The sequence below is a fragment of the Anser cygnoides genome, chromosome 16, assembly GCF_040182565.1.
Source record: "Anser cygnoides isolate HZ-2024a breed goose chromosome 16, Taihu_goose_T2T_genome, whole genome shotgun sequence".
NCBI classification, from domain to species: domain Eukaryota; kingdom Metazoa; phylum Chordata; class Aves; order Anseriformes; family Anatidae; genus Anser; species Anser cygnoides.
In genome coordinates this window covers 1,691,269-1,708,030 of record NC_089888.1, presented here as the reverse complement: position 1 = coordinate 1,708,030, position 16,762 = coordinate 1,691,269, and the positions used below count along the sequence as shown (strand labels likewise).

The 16,762-nt window shown below is 45.5% G+C and overlaps 1 protein-coding gene across 6 annotated transcripts in view; it reads left to right on the top strand.

Moving 5' to 3' along the window:
* Positions 1-16,762, top strand: part of ZBTB46 (zinc finger and BTB domain containing 46) — a 56,884-nt gene that overhangs the window by 25,230 nt on the left and 14,892 nt on the right. For 4 of the 6 annotated variants that reach the window (XR_010825371.1, XM_066978420.1, XM_066978418.1 and 1 more), the window contains 4 exons: positions 8,272-8,553; positions 14,524-14,696; positions 15,825-15,876; positions 15,970-16,281. Coding sequence is in view for 5 of the 6 variants with exons in the window: in XM_066978420.1 (XP_066834521.1) it covers positions 8,272-8,553; positions 14,524-14,696; positions 15,825-15,876; positions 15,970-16,281 (819 nt within the window). In the remaining variant the exon portion in view is untranslated. The remainder of the gene's footprint in view (positions 1-8,271; positions 8,554-14,523; positions 14,697-15,824; positions 15,877-15,969; positions 16,282-16,762) is intronic. The other 2 variants (XM_066978421.1, XM_066978423.1) reach the window with 2 other exon arrangements.

The window sequence follows — 16,762 nt, the reverse complement described above, 5'->3', positions numbered from 1 at the left end:
CGAGGCTGGAAACGAAAATCATTGCTTTTAAACCCAGACACTTAGCCATGGCTACACCCTGGCTTTAAAACGGTTCCACCCTAACCCAGCTTTAGCTCAAAGCTCTGTGTCCGTTTCCTTTCCCCCCCCTGCATTCCGTTTTCCCCAGGCTCCAAAGCCGCCCTCCTCCTCCTCCTCCTCTTCCTCCTCCCTATGGTAACGGCCCCAGCTCTGCTAATCTGCTTTAACCCTGGAGATCAGAGGCACTTCCCCTCTCTGCAGTGCCCTTCTCCCCATGTTTTGTGCCTTGTGCCAGGCACAGCTTGATAGATGCAGGCTCAGCTTGATAGACATCTCTTATCCAAAAAAAAAATTTTTTTTTTTTTACTCTTGTTTCTTTACTGAAATTGAAAGCAGTAAGAAATCAAGCTTTTAGGATTTTAGCACTTTGTAATCATCTCTGTTCAGGACTTTCACTTTCGCATTTGAAGCGATGCTTTTGCATTCGCACACAGTAGGAATTCGTTGTTTGGATGCAGTGTCAGAACGAAACGAAAACTTACTTTGCTGTATTGATCTCAGATTTTACTTTTTTTTTTTTGACATTTCATGGATACTACCATTCATGTTTAATGTGGCACTTGAGTGTTGTACTTCTGTCTCTTCAAGTCTGTGTTGTCAGGCAGAGACTGCGCTTCACTACTTCTCTGTACTGAAGAGCAACAGAAAATAGTATCAGACGTACTAAGTTCTGACTCTTGAAAAAAGAGGTTAAGCTTGCAGTCAGGCATAGTAGTTTTGAAGTGATAGTCTGTGTGAAGTTAGCGCACAATTCTCCGCATATTTTGGGGAAACAACAGTAGTTCAAGATATTTCTGCGTTGGCCATTCCCTCCTGCTCAGACCACTTTAATATTACAACAGTTTCAAAAAGAAGTGACTCGTCCAATTTAACCATTTCTGTCATCTTTGGGGGTGGGTGTTCTGTCGTGTCTTGGTGCTTCGGTCAGTTCACCGGCCAGGCTGACCTCGCGGCCCTACAGACAGTTGAGTCGAGGTCACCTGCAGGCGGTGACAGCGACACCAAGCAGCTGCCTTTGGGGCCAGGAGCTCCTTTTGTTGACACAGCCCACAGAAAAAAAAAAAATCTGCGGAATTTGATTTGGTGATAGGAAAAGTGAATATTGCAGGAACAAAATTTAAAAAAAATAATAAATTTCAGATACCTGGAGGAGTAGAGAGAATTTTCCAGTTGACCTTTGTACGCTGCCTATTGTTCTGAGGAAAACAACGATGCTTCTGCTTTTGGTATACCACTGTGGAAATATCAGTATAAAAACAGGTTGTACCCATGTAGAAATAAAACATCTTGTTTTATTTCTTCTAGACGTATTGGGGGAAGTTTCCATTGCTATTGATACACGGTGAATCCCTGATGGTTGTAGGCTAAGACCTGTAGGTTAAGGTTTGCCTGCGGGGGTCACAGGGCCGGCCCGTCGAACCCCACGGTTTCCCCCAGGTCTTCCAGAAGCAGCTAACAGCACCCGAAACCTGCTGCTTTATGCAGGAGGTGCTCCTCAGTGCCTCAAATCCAACAACACACGACAACGTCCCGGGTCCCAGGTTTGTATCACGGTCGAGGAGCTGAAGGAGGGCACGAAGCTGGAGGAAGAGGAAGGTGAGGGAGCGCGGCCCGAAGCAGATTTCATTTTCGGCTCCACGACGATCTACTTAAGGCGTCTGTTGTTAACCTAAAGGCGGTTTGTAATGATCGTGTATGTCGCGGCTAAACATCCATAGTCTCCTGAATTTGGGGTTTGGAACTTACTTTGAATGTGCCGCGGATTATATCCATGTGTACGCCATCATGTTAGTAAAAACGTTGCTAATCAAAACCACTGTAGTTCATGGCTTCGATTCTCTGTGTAAATACTACAGTGTGTGAGAATGCTGGGTTTTGTTTGACAAATATTAAGTTTTGAAACACTTTTTCGTAGAAACGGGGTATCTAAAATACAAACTTCAGGGATGTTTTTGGCAGCTGGTAAAAGAAGTCATTTTGTCTATCAACCTGGGTACCCCTTTTTTCTTTACTGACAAGAGAAAACGCTAGGAAATGAAAGCTTTTCCTTCCCGTTGGTTTACTTTAAGCCTTTTGCACGTAAGGACATCTAGCTGAATCTTCCTAAGTTTATAGAAGAAACATCATACGTGATGTTTTAGATGAAATCCACTCATGGAGATCTGTGTGGGTACTCCGCACAAACAGTTAGAAGAACCTCAGAAAACTGTCTTTGATTTTACCCGTTCCACCCAAAACAGTTCGGTTCAGGTCAGAATTGGGCACTGTCCTTGAAAGAAAAGCGTAGTTGAAGTGGCTCCCACTTTCCCCTGGTACTTTATTTCCACCCCCACGCTCTATTCAGTTGTTCCGGTGACAATGTTTGTGCAACCCTGTCGTGAATCAGATTGGGGAACTGATCTGGGTTTAAAAATAAACTTTTTTTTTTTTTAATAACCTAGTTTATTTTTAACATATATTAGTTCCTGTCTCAGTTTCACTTCACAACTACGCAAACAGCTGGATGCAACTGAGGGGGGCTGCAGGAATGAGCATTTGGGGCGGCAGCAGAAGTTGGTATCGTTGGTACCTCTTCCCTCGCATCTCTCTGCCCTTTCTGCTTGTCGGGTTGTATACAAGAAAGTTCAATTTGCCACCATGCTGGAAGTTGTCCAGCTAGCGTGTTGGAGGCCCTAAAGAGCTACCCTGGTGGCTGTTACTGCAGCCAGTGAGCGAGAAAGCAGCTCTGCAGAAAATGCACTGTGGTGAGCAGGGGGCTGTGCCCTGGCCCCGGGGGGGGCTGGATGTGCCCGGGCTGTGTTGCAAAGAGCACGTAAGGGAAGCGAGACCACGGCTGGAGTATGAGATCCAGGTTGGTAATCTCAGTACAAGAAGGAGTTTGAGCTTGAGCAAGCCCAGCAGAGACTGACAGGATGGGCTAGAGGGTGCTGCATACGAGGAGGGGCTCAGCTTGGTTTAGCTGTGAAGAATAGAAAGGGGATGGGAGGTTGTCCAGAGCCAGACCCTGCCCAGATGTGTACAGCGAAAGGATACGAAGAAATGGATGTGAGTTACAGGAAGGGAAATTCTCACGGGATAAAGGGAGGAAATTCTTTACAGAGTGGTCATATGATGGAGCAAAGTCCCCGAGAAGTTGTGGTGTCTCTCTCCCTGCAAATATTCGAAACTTGACTGTACAAAGCCATGAGCAACCGGATGAACTCTAAAAGCATCCCTGAAGTCACCTCCAACCTAAGTGATTCTCTGATTCTTAAAAATGGAGCCGTATAAGAATACAGCAGTCACACAGCCACAAGTCAGGACTGCTGCTCGCTGCTGACACCGCTGGAGTTGTAACATCAGTCGCTTGCCTTGATGCTTGCCTTTCTGCTTCCGACAGTGGGACTCGTGTGCGTGAAAGCTTGTCTTTACTTCTCTTCATCTTCCCACCCTAATTTATATATTGAGAGAATGTTCTCTCCCTTGCAAACTATTTATTTGCAGTATTCATACTCAATATAAAGAATTGGACAACTTGTATTGTTGTAGCTGAAATACTCTGTATAAAAGATTCTTGCATAGTATTTTTTTTTCTGAGTGCTGTTTCACCTTGAACAACCTTTATTTCACTTTAAGAGAAGATGGCTTAGAACGTTGCATGCAGTGACCTTGGCCAGAGAAGCCACGTGCACCGTTTGGTTCGTGTAGCTCAGAGGCTATACTAAGCTGCACTTGCTGGAAGGTATCACTTAACTGGTTTGTTGTTAGCAGTAGCAAAAGTCTGTTACCTATACGTTGTCCAAATGCAGTGATAATAAATACATAGGTGGATTATTCTACCTCTTCATTGAGTAAACTGCGTCAGCTTCTGAAGAATAAAAGCCATAATTTTGGGGGCGTGGGGGTGTCCGCCTGTTCATGATTGTAAAGTGTGCTTTCTGAGTTAGTGGAATGTAAGATTAGCCGGTGTTTCTTTAATTAGCTCCAGATAGTTGCTGTTACCCCTACCTTTGGCAAGTGTCCACAAAACACAAGCGTCCAGAGGCTGGCTGGGTTTAGCAGATGGCGTTACTGATGTTGGGGAAGCCAGCGGGACGATGCTGATAAAGGTTTAACTCTGCCAAAGCAGGTAGCGGAGCTGTGCAAGCGGGTGAGCTGTGCAGAATGGGTAAAGGGTGTGTTTTATGGTCAGGAGGTGCTGTGAATTGCTGCTGTCTGGGGAGGTTGGAGGGATGGAGGGCGGCTTGTGGGGCTGCGGTGTGTTCCCCAGGTGCCACACGGCGATAACCTTCGGCTCACGGCGTGGTCCTGGAGGGAGGGCTCGCTCTGCGTGACGAAGCACTGGCGGCGAGGAGAGCTGAGGACGGGTTGGAAGGCATCCTAAAAGCTTCCTGATGTTTGCCAGGGTGATAAAGAAAGCTTTGAGAAACTGGCTGAAGGCTTTGGCTGCGAACGATAAGCTAAATGCTGCTGTCCTCGTCTCACGGAGCGCTGCATTTGCGGCTGGGCGGCCGATGGGCCGTGCAGCCAGCGGGCCGGGAGCTCAGCGGGAGGCTGGGGCCCTGAAGGAGGAGAGGGCAGCCTCGTGGGATCCCCTCTTACCTGGAGATGGGGATGAAAAGAAGAATATTTAGGAATAGCAATCTGGCAAAATGCTCGCTTGAGCGCCTGGGGAGCTGCTTCTTCCAGCAGGAGATGTGATCTTGTATGGCTTTCATTCGCACCTCTCTTCCATGCGATAAATGGGGTTGGACATCTAAGTGCAGACTTCCAGAAGATATTCATCTATGTACGTGAGAGAGCAAGAGTAAAAGTTGGAAGAAGAGATGACTGCAAAGCAAATAATAAAAGAGAAGGATAGCACCGGGAGTCTGGGAAACAGCAGAAGGTGCCGGGGACGTGCTGAGAAGGTAAAACCACTACAGCCAGGAAACGAGCGGTGAGGGGGAGCTGGCTGAGGAGCGGGTCCGCAGCGAGTAAACGGCGGAGGTCGGCTGCAACAAGGGAAAATGAGCGAAGCAGGGAGAAGACTTACAGCAAAAAAATCTTTGTGCATCAAATAGTAATTAAGGTACTCAAATGGGTTACTCCTTTAATGTGGAGAAGCTTTTCCTTGGTCTTTCTGAGGCAGCACATGTATTTTTCAGTTGTTGGACCAGATACAATGCTTCTTGCTGTCGGTTTTGCTGTCACTTTTCTCCCAGATGTAGAAAAACAGTTCGTTGCGTTAATGTTTTGTTTGGATGCTTCGGTAAGTTGCATCACCTTCATTTCTGCTATAGCCCTTCCCAAGGAGCTGGCAGGCACGGGTAGTGCCGCTTCGTCTTTGAATAGTGCTGTCTGAGCTAAAAAGTGCCTAGGGCTGTATTTCTTACCGGTGACAACCTCGATGCTGATACCCTGCAGCAGGTAGCTTCCTGCCTTTGTTTTGGGTTCCCGATGCCTGGATTCGTGACAAGATCTGAGCTTATTCGACTTTGACATAAAACCTTTTCTTTTTCAAGTGTTAGCAGTGGCAAGCCTGCCGATGAATGGGATTTCTGGTCTGGGTTTGCCCTTCTCACGCTGTAGCCACGTCGCTGCCTCCCGTCACGGAGCAGGCGCCCGCTCGGTTTGTTGTGCCGAGGGGATGCGTGGTCCGTGCAGGTAGCCAGGCTCTCAGCGCTCCTCTGTGTCGGGCTTCTGTGTACAGATAAGAAATTTCCTGGCCAGTCTTTGCTTTCGGACTTTCAGGGATGCATCATTGCAGAAACTATAAAAAAAAAAATAGGCCCTGCGTTTCGTTTCTAAACGCAACTGAATGCAAAGTGCTTGTCCAAGTCAACAAGCTAATAAAGCGTTCCTAAGGCTTCCGCGTTTTGGAAAGTAGCCTTGGTGTAATAGAATAACTGCAAAATAATTAATTGTTGAGGAGACTAATGAGCTCAGTTTTTGGAGCGGCGCTAATCCCGTGTTTAACTTGCTGCACTGAGCGGGATTTCCTGCTCGTGGCTCCCGCAACCCCTGCACCAGAGGGGCGGCGCACACAGCGCGTGGCGTAGGAGCCGGCCGGGGATCCGGGGCTGCCCGTGACCCGTTGTCTTAAGTCATTACAAAACAGAAGCTCATCTAGTAAAGCTTGGTTTACGTACTTCTGAAGAACTTCAGTAAACAGTTTAGATTACTGGGCAGTGACGGATGCTTCCGATTCGTGTAGTTCTTTGGCTAAATCTCGTTAAATGAAGCTGTGTCCTGGAGAGAAGAGAGAAGTGGTTTTGGAGGCTCCGTGAAGAGGATCTTCGTGCATTTTTGGGTTTTGGTGTACTGAGAGTATTTTAGTACTTACGTGACTAAGTGGATATTTATTTTGCCTTAATGTGTATTTGATTAGCTATAAATACTCGACGCTCTAAAGCCTCTATTTCACTGTCTGTCTCTAATCTTGGCTTTTGAGGAACGTTTAATGTGTCGTTGTGGTTACAATTAATCTGCGTGTGTTTTAGCAATTAGCGTTTATGTGCGGCAGGCAGTAGCAGACTCTGGCAACTGTCAATCAGCGTCTGCAATGGGCCATGGAAAGGGAAGGGAGAAGACGGCAGGTGAGTTACTGCCCAGGGACTTGGCAGCAGGGCCTTGGTGGCGGGCACCCCTTGTGGCCCGAGGGGTTTCTGCCGCTTGCGGTGGCGAGGAGCACAGGAACAGCAGGATTATCGTTATCGTGGTGTCTGATAAAGCCGGCTGGTAAGTTCCCGTGTTAATGGGGCAGAATTTACTGTTTTCACCATCTCTTGTAACAGCTGTTGATTTTTAAGTTCTTGTAACCTCTCTTTATGCGGAAATTGTTTGCTTTAAAAACAAACTACGTGATCTTCCAGGGAAAATGCATATACCTGTTACCTGAGGCAACAGTGTACCAACGGTTAACACAACAGTTAACCTTAAATACATAAATAAAAATCAAAGCAACGAGTTCTTCAGCCTGGCTAGGGGTTAATCTCGCTTTATCTGTTCTATTGTACAGACAGCAGCAGATGGAGGAGGAAAACAATTTCTTTAAAGAGAGAGCACCTCTGGCAGCGTGCGGGGTTGCTCCGTTCGGAGGCCCCAGCCCTGAGCACTCCTCACACCGCCCGAGCGCAGGATTGCTCTGCTAAAGATTGCTTTTCCCTCGTTGTTTGCTTTGAGGCTTTCTGCTTTTTAAAGGAGATGGAAAAAGTTAACAGCGAGAGGGAGTGGCGGCATAGTGAAGTGAATCGGGACCAGGGGAGGATCTGACGTGCCCGGGGCTGCCGCTGGCTCCTTGAGCAAGGCGCTGCGTCCCCCGGCCGCTGCCACCTGAATGCAGATGGGAGCGATGGTCCCTGCCGTGCCGGAGGTTACGGGAGGAAGGCGTTGTGCTGGGGTCCCCGTCGGCGTGCTTTAATAAGGCCGTGCAAATGGACGTCTTGGCCTGGTGCTGGAGCAGAGCATTGGCACGCTGCTCCTCCTCCTGCCCCGTAAGCCCTGTGCTGCCCTGCAGCCCTCTGCAGGAACAGGACTTACCACCGCGCTCTGTGGGGACAGCGCCCGAATGCCCCATTTACCTGGATTTGCCTTTTTACAACCTTTTCGTTTTCGTTTGGGTTTAGTAACTGATGTTTTTGTTAATAGTCCGTTGTGACTTTATACAGTTCCTTGGTAGCTAGCCCTCCTAAGGCAGCTGGCTGATCTGTTTTGTGGCTTTGTGTTTTGTTTTGTTGACTGCTTCACTTCTGTGTGAAACCTACCCTGTGATATAAGCTGGAAACCACTGATCACTGTTTATTTTTCAAGTCAATGACCCCTTGGAATTTATATTAATTAGCACTCCTCTGTTATAGGCTGTTTATCCCTTTCAAAACCTTCGCCGTGGGGAGCGGAATGAAGGAAGGACGGAGGCTAGCAGGGCTGGGTGCCATCGGGCTCCTGGGCAGGGGGACAGGGCCCACAGGGACCTCTGTGGCGTGTGGGGCGACTCGCTAGTGTACCTGTGGGGACGGGGATGGCTGCAGGCAGAAGGCTTGAAGTCCCCTGGCCATGGGGGCCTGTGGGCGGCCAAGTTCATCTTTGGGCTCTTGGAAGAGGAGAGGGGAGAACGGCGCTCTCATCTGAAAGGCGAAAACGGGCCATGAGCTGGCTCTCGGTAGTTCAGACCCACGCCCGCCACGCACGCACGCCTTGTCACGTCTCGCCTCAGGAATCAGTGGCTCTCTGACGGTGTCTTTCTTCCCACAGGTGCCGACGTGGCCGTGACGGAGCCCAGCAGCTCCGACAGCCGAGTGGAGCGCTCGGACCCCTACGCCAACGTGGACGAGGCGCTGGTGGGCGGCGAGGCCAGCTACCTGTCGCAGCCCCTGACGCCGGACAAGGAGGACGCGCTTCAGGCCGCCACCGTCGCCAACCTGCGGGCCGCCCTGATGAGTAAGAACAGCTTGCTGTCCCTGAAAGCCGACATGCTGGGAGAGGACAGTTCGCTGCTGTTCGAGTACTTACCCAAAGGCACGCACTCTCTCTCTCGTAAGTTTGTGTTTTCGTATTTTTTTTGTTTGTTTGTTTACTGGTGCTTTAAGTGGAGTCGTTAGTGAGGAGAGAAGAAAACGCAGGTCGCTGTCTCGTTTAGTACTGCCGATGTGTTTGCATCCGGTTGTAAGTTCTGCTCAGTCACGCTTGCCATGAAATTTGGAAACGTGTTTCTGGTGCCGATCCAACTTAGTTAGCTGGATCTAACAACTAGTTAGCAGCGCTAACTGCTGAAGCTGTGGAAGGAAAGCGCGTGGTGTGTGCGCGTAGCTCTTGGTGTCAAACGCCTGGTTTACATGTTTGCAAAAGGAATTTACAAACGGAATACAAGTGTTTGAGTCCTTCTGTAGCCACAAATGTTTTGAATCCAAAACTGACTGATGTTGAAACTGAAAAGGGGGAAACTTGAACGTTCATAGAAACAGTTATGATGTTGTAGATGGTGCGATCTTTACTTTCTGCTGTTCCTGGCAGGATCTCTAAGTAACAGGCAGCTATTAAATTGTTTTCTTACGCTTGTGCATGGAAATGAGTGTTTCTCCGTGGGTGATCTGTCGGATGCAGCTGATTCGCACCAGCCTGTGTGGACAGCCTCTCTCTCAGCACATTTTCTTCATTGCTGTTGTAAAATACTTGGATTCTCTAGCACACAAAGAAAGAAAAATTATTAATGCTGCATTTTAGTAATACTCTCAAAAGATGGGGATATCTTCTGTGACATAGTATAGAGCAAGCAGTGAGTTGTAGTACTGTGTGTTCGTTTTCAGCAGAAAAATAGTATTTTCATTTATACTGAGAAAATTGACCAATTAAATAGAATGAAAGTTCACTTAAGATATCTATTACATTTTTATTTTCCTCAATGGCAAAAAAGAGAACTTGTAATGGTCACCTGGGTTGCATGAAAAAGGGAAATAACTGTACGACATAATGTCAGTCTTGGAGCCTCTTTTCCCTTTACATGTCTGAACAGAAGAATTTATATTTATTTATTTTAATCTGTCTACATTTAGAGAGAAAATAAAGGTTTTGTGTCTTATTCTGCAGCTTATAGGTCTGGGTGGAATTGCTAATGCAACATTCTTGTTATTCCCACAGTAGTTCACTTACTGAATGATCTCCAATTAAATCAGATTTAGAAGGTTCCAGCTAGGCTGCTGTGTTGAAAATCCCTTCGTTGCGGTGATCCAGCAAAGGTCCTCTGCAGCAGGCGGCGTGCAGTGAGAAGAGTGCCCTCAGCTGGCACCGGGGTGGGGTGGGAGCACAGATCACTGTACGGCTGCGAGAGAGATTTATGCACTGTGTGTTAGAATCTGTGATTCATGACGGATGAAATCAGTGGTTTTGTCTCTGTCATGATAAAGTGGAACAATGATGGGACTGCACTCCATCCATCATCTCCTTGGTTGGAGGATTTTAGATTTTCCTTAAAAGCTGATGGACCACTTGGCTTAAAGACAAATGAGTATAAAGCAGCCATAAATTTGGGCTGGAAACTACAGATTGCCTACCCAGCTGAGAAGTGGAGTTCCCAAACAGGCATGGTATAGGCAGAAGTCCAGCTGGGTCTGAAATAAAGCCGGAGAGACTGAGAAGTCGGGGTAAGCGTTTGATGGATGCGGTGACTCGGGAGGTGCCCTCCAGTCTATATTTGAGGTACCTGTTTTCCAGCCTTTTTCCTATTACTCGGATTTCATTCAGCTAAGCTTTAATTAGCTCATCTTTCTGGAAGAGAATTGCTTAAGACAAAAAGATAAACTGCTCACTTTGTGTCTAGCTCTCAACAGTAAGTCGATGTGGCTGTGGCTTGTTAAGAGAATTTTTACAGAAGCAGGGAATTAAGGGATGTATTTTTTCTTTTACGTTATTCAGATCACAGCTATCTATTTATTTTAATCACTTGAAGAAGATGTTCTGATATGACTCGCTTGTTTTTAAGTGGTCATTATTGAATACAATAGGACATCAAGTTTAATGAGAATTTTCAGCATAAAAATGACAGCGAAGCAAGTGATGAGAAGAATAAGGAGCTCTGAAAACACAGCCTAGGTTGGTGCTTGCTTTGTTAGGTGTTCTTCACATTTTTCTTCAAACACAATTTGAGGATATTGAGTCATTTTAAGTCCTGGGTTGTACCCAAAAAAAAGGGGGTGGTGGGGAGGGCAGGAACACGGCGAACGAGATCCTTTTTTTAAATACAAAAACCAGCACAGTGTGTGGCAATTCTCACCTGCCCGATTTGAAAAGGAAACCTACCGATCTCAAGAATTTTAAGTGATAAATCTCTGGAGTTTAAAAAATGTAAAATGTATTTCGGATCTTAACTGCTGTCTCTAGATTGTCTGCGTTTTCTTAGGCGCTAATACAGTGAGTAACTGACTCAAGCAGTGGGTTTAACATCTATTTTTCTTTTCTGGAGGAAAAGACTTAGTTGAAGTGGAGAGATCAGAAGAGTATATTATGCATGTTTAGAAACGGCTCATCAGGATTGTAAAGGGGCCATAAATCTCAAAGTTACCACATACATTACAAGTTTTAATTTTTCTTCCACATAGTTCATACTGTTATAAAAGTTAATAGAGGATACCCCAAGGTTTTCATTTTACCTCATGTTCTTTTTTTCCTAATTCAGTATGTATTGTAACGATATATGAGCTGTGAAATTACTTAACACTCAGTTAATGGAAAAGGAAGCACAGGATGTGGGGAGTTGTTGTCTTCTTTTAGAGGAGCATCGCTGCATCACTGCAATACAGTCAAACTTAAATACAGTATTTCTAACGTTAACCGCTTCAAACTAATTTAAAAACTGAGGAGCAAAGTATCTTGCCATCCCGGTGATAGGATTGCCAGATAACCTGCAGCTGAATGGCTTTGAGAATTCATGAAGCTCATGGCATATGGTCAAGATTGACTTTATTACCATGCTAGTCAGAAACCTAAAGAAACTTTTGCAGGAAAAAGTAAGTATCAGATGTTCACGGGTAACACTGATGTCTTCTTGGGTACTGTTAGTTAATGAACCTGCGTAGCTTCTTTTTGGGGATGTCTTCTTTTCAGATGAGACAATGTTGTTGTTCAGTTTTCCTCATCTTTACATGTTTTTATGGGCTGTCTGCTAAAGGTTATTCTTCGCCGATTCCAGCGCCAGCAGTGCCGTTGTACTCCGCTCCTTTGTCTAAGAACGTCTGTTTTATTTCACTGATGGTACTGAACTTTGGTGGCATTGTTATGTGCGGTTCCACCACATCTACAAAACTCTCAAAGGCTTTAGTTGAATGTTCTCAGAAGTTTTTGCCAAGTGTAATCAAGAGGATGAGGATTTTAATACTTACTAGAAAGTGAGTTGGTTACTTTACATCCTTGTGTTCTCATTTAAGAAAAGAAAAGAAGCCTTTCAGATTTTGGGGTGATTGAGTCTGACTGCCATAAAGAGCAACTCTTCCACATTTTCGGAACAGTACATTGCACACTTCTTTATATGTCTAACTTTGGCTTTTCCTGTTTACCCTATTGCAACTGAAACTGTTTATAGAAGCAATTCCTATGGAGCGTGTTGTCCAAGTGATTACATGGTACACAGAGCCCTTTTCTTTTGGGCAGACCAGCTAATACTTTATTTTTAGTTAGCGGTTCATCGGAGCCAATAATTTATCCTCGCGCTAGATGTTAAAGGAATACATTTTACGCAGTGGTCAGCTCTCCCAAGTGGGAGTTAAAGGTATTCACTTTGGCATGAAAATTTTGTACATGGTAAACCAAGATTTAGGGGAGAATGGATGTAATTTTAAATGAGATATAATAACCTTTGCCTTTGTTTGCCACAATAGCTTACTGTCCAGCTGCCAGAGAATACTGTATTCATGTAAATGCTGCTAAACCAGCGCATCATCTTCCATACGCAAAGCTGACTGAAGGAAAGCACTTGTAATTTCTGGTTTAGAAGTTAAATTGCTTTTCAAAATTTGCATTCATTGGATTTTAATGGAGGGAAAAAGGTTTCTCACAGTTCTGGCCAGAGCGGGACAAAACGTGAATTCGGGTGCTGCTCGCGTTCCTGTGTGCGAAGTACGGGTCGCCTTTGTGGGGTTGTCTTCTTGTGTTACTTGCACTAGTCAAAACCAAATAAATATTAATGATTGTTTTAAAAACCACATTTGTACCTTTTTGCTGTGTTGTACGTGTCTGTGGCTCGTTTTGGATGACTGGGTTTGTTTCTCCTTGCTCTGTTTCATTGCTCATTCATTAACTCGCGCTTTGAGAAGTGTGCAGTTTCTTAGGGACCTGTGTAACTCCAAAGGTGCTAATAAGGAATGAATCAAGTCGCCCCCCCCCAGCTAACCTCACTGCATGCCAGGGCACTGCTTTTGAGGGAAGCACAACCCAGCGCCGCCTGTAAGCAGCCTGAAGTCCCGGTGTGCAGCTGCAGCGCAGTCGGGACGGTCTGACTCGGTTTGGGACCTCCACACCCAGGGAAAAATGTGGATGGCTGGGCAGGAATTCTGTGGCCAGCCTGGGGACATATTCCTGGTAATGGTTTCTGGCAGGAGATACTGATAAATTCACTTCCCCCCCCATTTTTTCCCCTATCTTCCCTTTATGGGGTTTTGGCACTCTGGTACCCTGCCCTTAAACTAAAACAGCAACAGATGAGCCCCACCAGAACAAAAACTTGAAGTATTGTTATCACACTTAAACAGAGTTATCTAAGTTGTGAAAGATTTCAATCTGCGATCAAAGCAGAGGAAGGCAAATCAAACATCCAGTTTGTGGCGCTAGAGGAGAATTTCCTTTGATAGCTGATTTAAAAAAAAAATAAAACAAAAGGTTAGGTTTGGGATTGTTCGGATTTAAAAACCTTTGTGCAGTTTCACTTGAATGCTTTATTGGGACCCTGATCGCAGTGTATTGTATTCAGGCAAAGTATAAACTTTGACTTGTTATTCATAGCTGCATTAAAGAGTGTGGGTTTTTATGTGCATAAAAATTTTAGTCATACTCTTTTGTATTACAGATAAAAAGACTTTAGGCCACAGTTTGCTTTAAATATGAATTTGCTTATTTTTTATGAATTTGCTTATTTTTGTGCAATATTTGCTTCTGATTTAGCTCGCGTGCTTTTCAAAAAAAAAACACCCCAACCGGCTCAATACATCATTGCAACACACAGTCAAGGTGTTTGTTAATGTTTGTTCACCTATTTGTGATGTACACCGGTCATGATTATACGGTCTCCGTTTCTATATGGATTTGTCATTGATCGTCAACGTAGTTTTGGGGATAGTATGTACTGTTTGGCTATTGGTACAGTACGGGTGAGCAGGTATGACTGCTTCCATCAGACAAATGATACGTTTTCCTTTAACTACAGCAGGATTTTAGGATGTAACAACTGTTGGGTAGCATTCAATAGCTTTGTACAACTATTTGAACGTCCGTGCTTGCTAGGTACAGAGTCAAAGCAATACATATGTATACTTCTCATCTTTTGTAAAGCACTTTGAGATCAAGGATGAACAGACTGTGTTAAATAAAACACCGAGGTCAAATCTTGAGATCTGAAGCTAAATTTTCAAGGAAGTTGAGTAGCAGAACGTTTGTCGTGTGTACGTTATTCAAAGATTTATATGTACACGTTTGAAGTGGTGCTTCTCGAAGAAGTGTCTTTCAGAAATGTGATTGCTCTGGATATTTGTGCCACACCGTGCTCCTTTCTCCCACCGGACTCCTTAGTGGCCATGCCATGGGATAACTCCACCGCATGCATCTCACGCAGACGAGACGTTTTGGGTGGGGAGGCTGGGTTTAAAAAAAAAAAAAAAGCCTGGCATCACTGTACTGCTGCATTCCCTCCCACTGCCAGAAGATAAGCTGCGAGTGCTCATTCACTGCCTTTTCAAGGCCTTTTTAAAAACCACCAGCTGGTGCTAGTTCACGTGGGTGAGATTCGTTTCCTGTGTTCCCCAGGGCCTGGCACCAACTTGAATCGTTCAAGGGGCGAATGTGATGGCAAAGTGGAAGCACCATCTCCCCCGCTGCCTTCATCACACCTTGCCACTCAGAGCCCCCCTGCGATCTGCTGTTCTGGTGACATGTCACCAGAAGCCATGGCAAAAGGAGAGATGCCTTCCTCAACTCAGGTAAGATCGTGGGGTAAAAAATCCAAAGATACCTGTGTAGTTGAACTATCCCCAGTTAGGAGTACTTCGAAAGGCTGTATTATCTTTTATTTGATCTATTAGCTGTTTTTTAAAAAGATAAGGTAATTTTAAAACTAGAAATCCATTGAGGTTGGGGCTGGCGTAGTCCTTATTTTCCCCTTTCAGCCTTACCTCAACAGAACGTGCACTCAAAAGACTGTATTTATTTTTTTAAAGAAAAGAATGTTTAAGAATATTAATAATGGCATAAAGGTAGCCAAGTGCCCAGCTCTCCACTGCCCATTTCTGGTGTTTTGAATTTTAGTTTCTTGTAACGATCTAGATAAGGTTAGAAGCAGACTGTATTTATTAGGAGTTAGGAGTTTGACATAAAATCCATACCTTTCTGTAGCTTTTCTCAGTTTTCATGTTTTTCAGCGAGACTTTAGTCCCATTAAGCACGTGACGGAAGCACATAATTTCCTTCGCAGTCACAGTAGTGCAAAGCGGGTTGGTGAGATCGGCTGGCAGCCGCCTCCCCGGCCTGCAGCAGACCTGCCCGGGCTGCATCACACAGGGTTGCCATCTGCCGCACGCTGGCATATTGCAAATGGGTTAGGGAAGGAAAAAAAAAAAAATCAGCTTTTATTTATAATGTGGATTAGCAATGCCAGGGAGCGTTGCGTAAAGGGAACCAAGCAGAACGTGTTTGTTTTGCGTGGGCTTTTCTGTGTGGACAGAGAGATTAGCTGCGTGGGGCTAGGGGAAGATTTTCTGCTCCTTTTTATCTGCTAGAAATCTTCTGTCCTTGGCTCTTACTGGCCTGAGTGGGAGCTACAGATGCTATGGGGCACTGGAAACTGAGTAGTGACTCAGTTACTGACTTCAATAGGCATGTTGATTACTGCCTTTAAGCACCAAGTCTTGCAGAATATGGTCTGGTTAATTTAGCTGCTTTGACAAAGCTTTGTAAAGGTGAAAGCTTTGTAAAGGTAAAGCTTTGTAGTGTTGTCAAGCCCCCCTTAAACAAGGGATGAGGGGACTGATAAGATGGGAGGCCAAGCACTTGCTACGAAGATGCCCTCCTGTAAATGCTTGCCTTAACCTCGGTATGCTTTTCGTTTGCAGGCCGCTTACGATGGATTTCTAGCACTTTGGCAGTTTAATAACTCTGACACAGGTAAGTAGAGAGTAAAAGTACTTATTTTTAATTACCATTATTTTACGCCAGAAGACAGTGATTTGTACATGTGTGTGTGTATTTCTGTTTTAGATCCATGTTTTTTGAGGTCCGAAGACATGGACTTAACTAACGATGGCCTGTTCCTAGATTCAGCCCTCTCCAAGAGACTGACCTGTGGCTTCTGCAGGAGGGTTTTTGAGTGTGCCGAGAAGCTGAAGGAGCACATCCACGAGCACGCTTTCTCCATGATCTTCCCGTTCGACTTGGCTGCCTGCGCCTGGCCTGGCCTCGCCGACGGGGTGCCTGCTGGCCAGCTCGCCCGCTTCCAGTGCTCCAAGTGCCCCGCGAGCTTCACGCTGAAGTCGAACATGGATCGGCACGAGAAGACGATCCACTTCAACTGTAAGAAGATGCAGTGTCCTAAGTGTGCCAAGCTGTTTCGCGACAAGACAGACTTGAACAGGCATCTCATGTCTGTGCACTCGAATGAGCGTACCTTTGTGTGTCTCTTTTGTGGCAAGGGCTTTGGTACACAGAAGAACCTCACTAACCACGTGAAGGTGTGCTACCTGGCCTCTGCCCGGCTGGGCGGCCTGGGGCTTTTGGACAGCGTAGAGCAAAATGAGGAGCCTGAGGAGGTGTAGCTGCTGTCGCATATACTAGATGTTTCTTTTAAACTAGGAAAAGCAAACTGTTTCCTCGTTTTCTTGCTGCAAATAAACTTACCGCAGGTGTAACGTAAGAGTAATTCCCCAAAACTGATCAGGTCGATAACGTGCTGGTTCCGGATACTGTGTAACTGCAGCCATGGTGCAATTTTTCTGCAAAGATAACTTTTGTCAGTCTGTACAATGGCACTTTGGATATTTTATTGGTATGATAA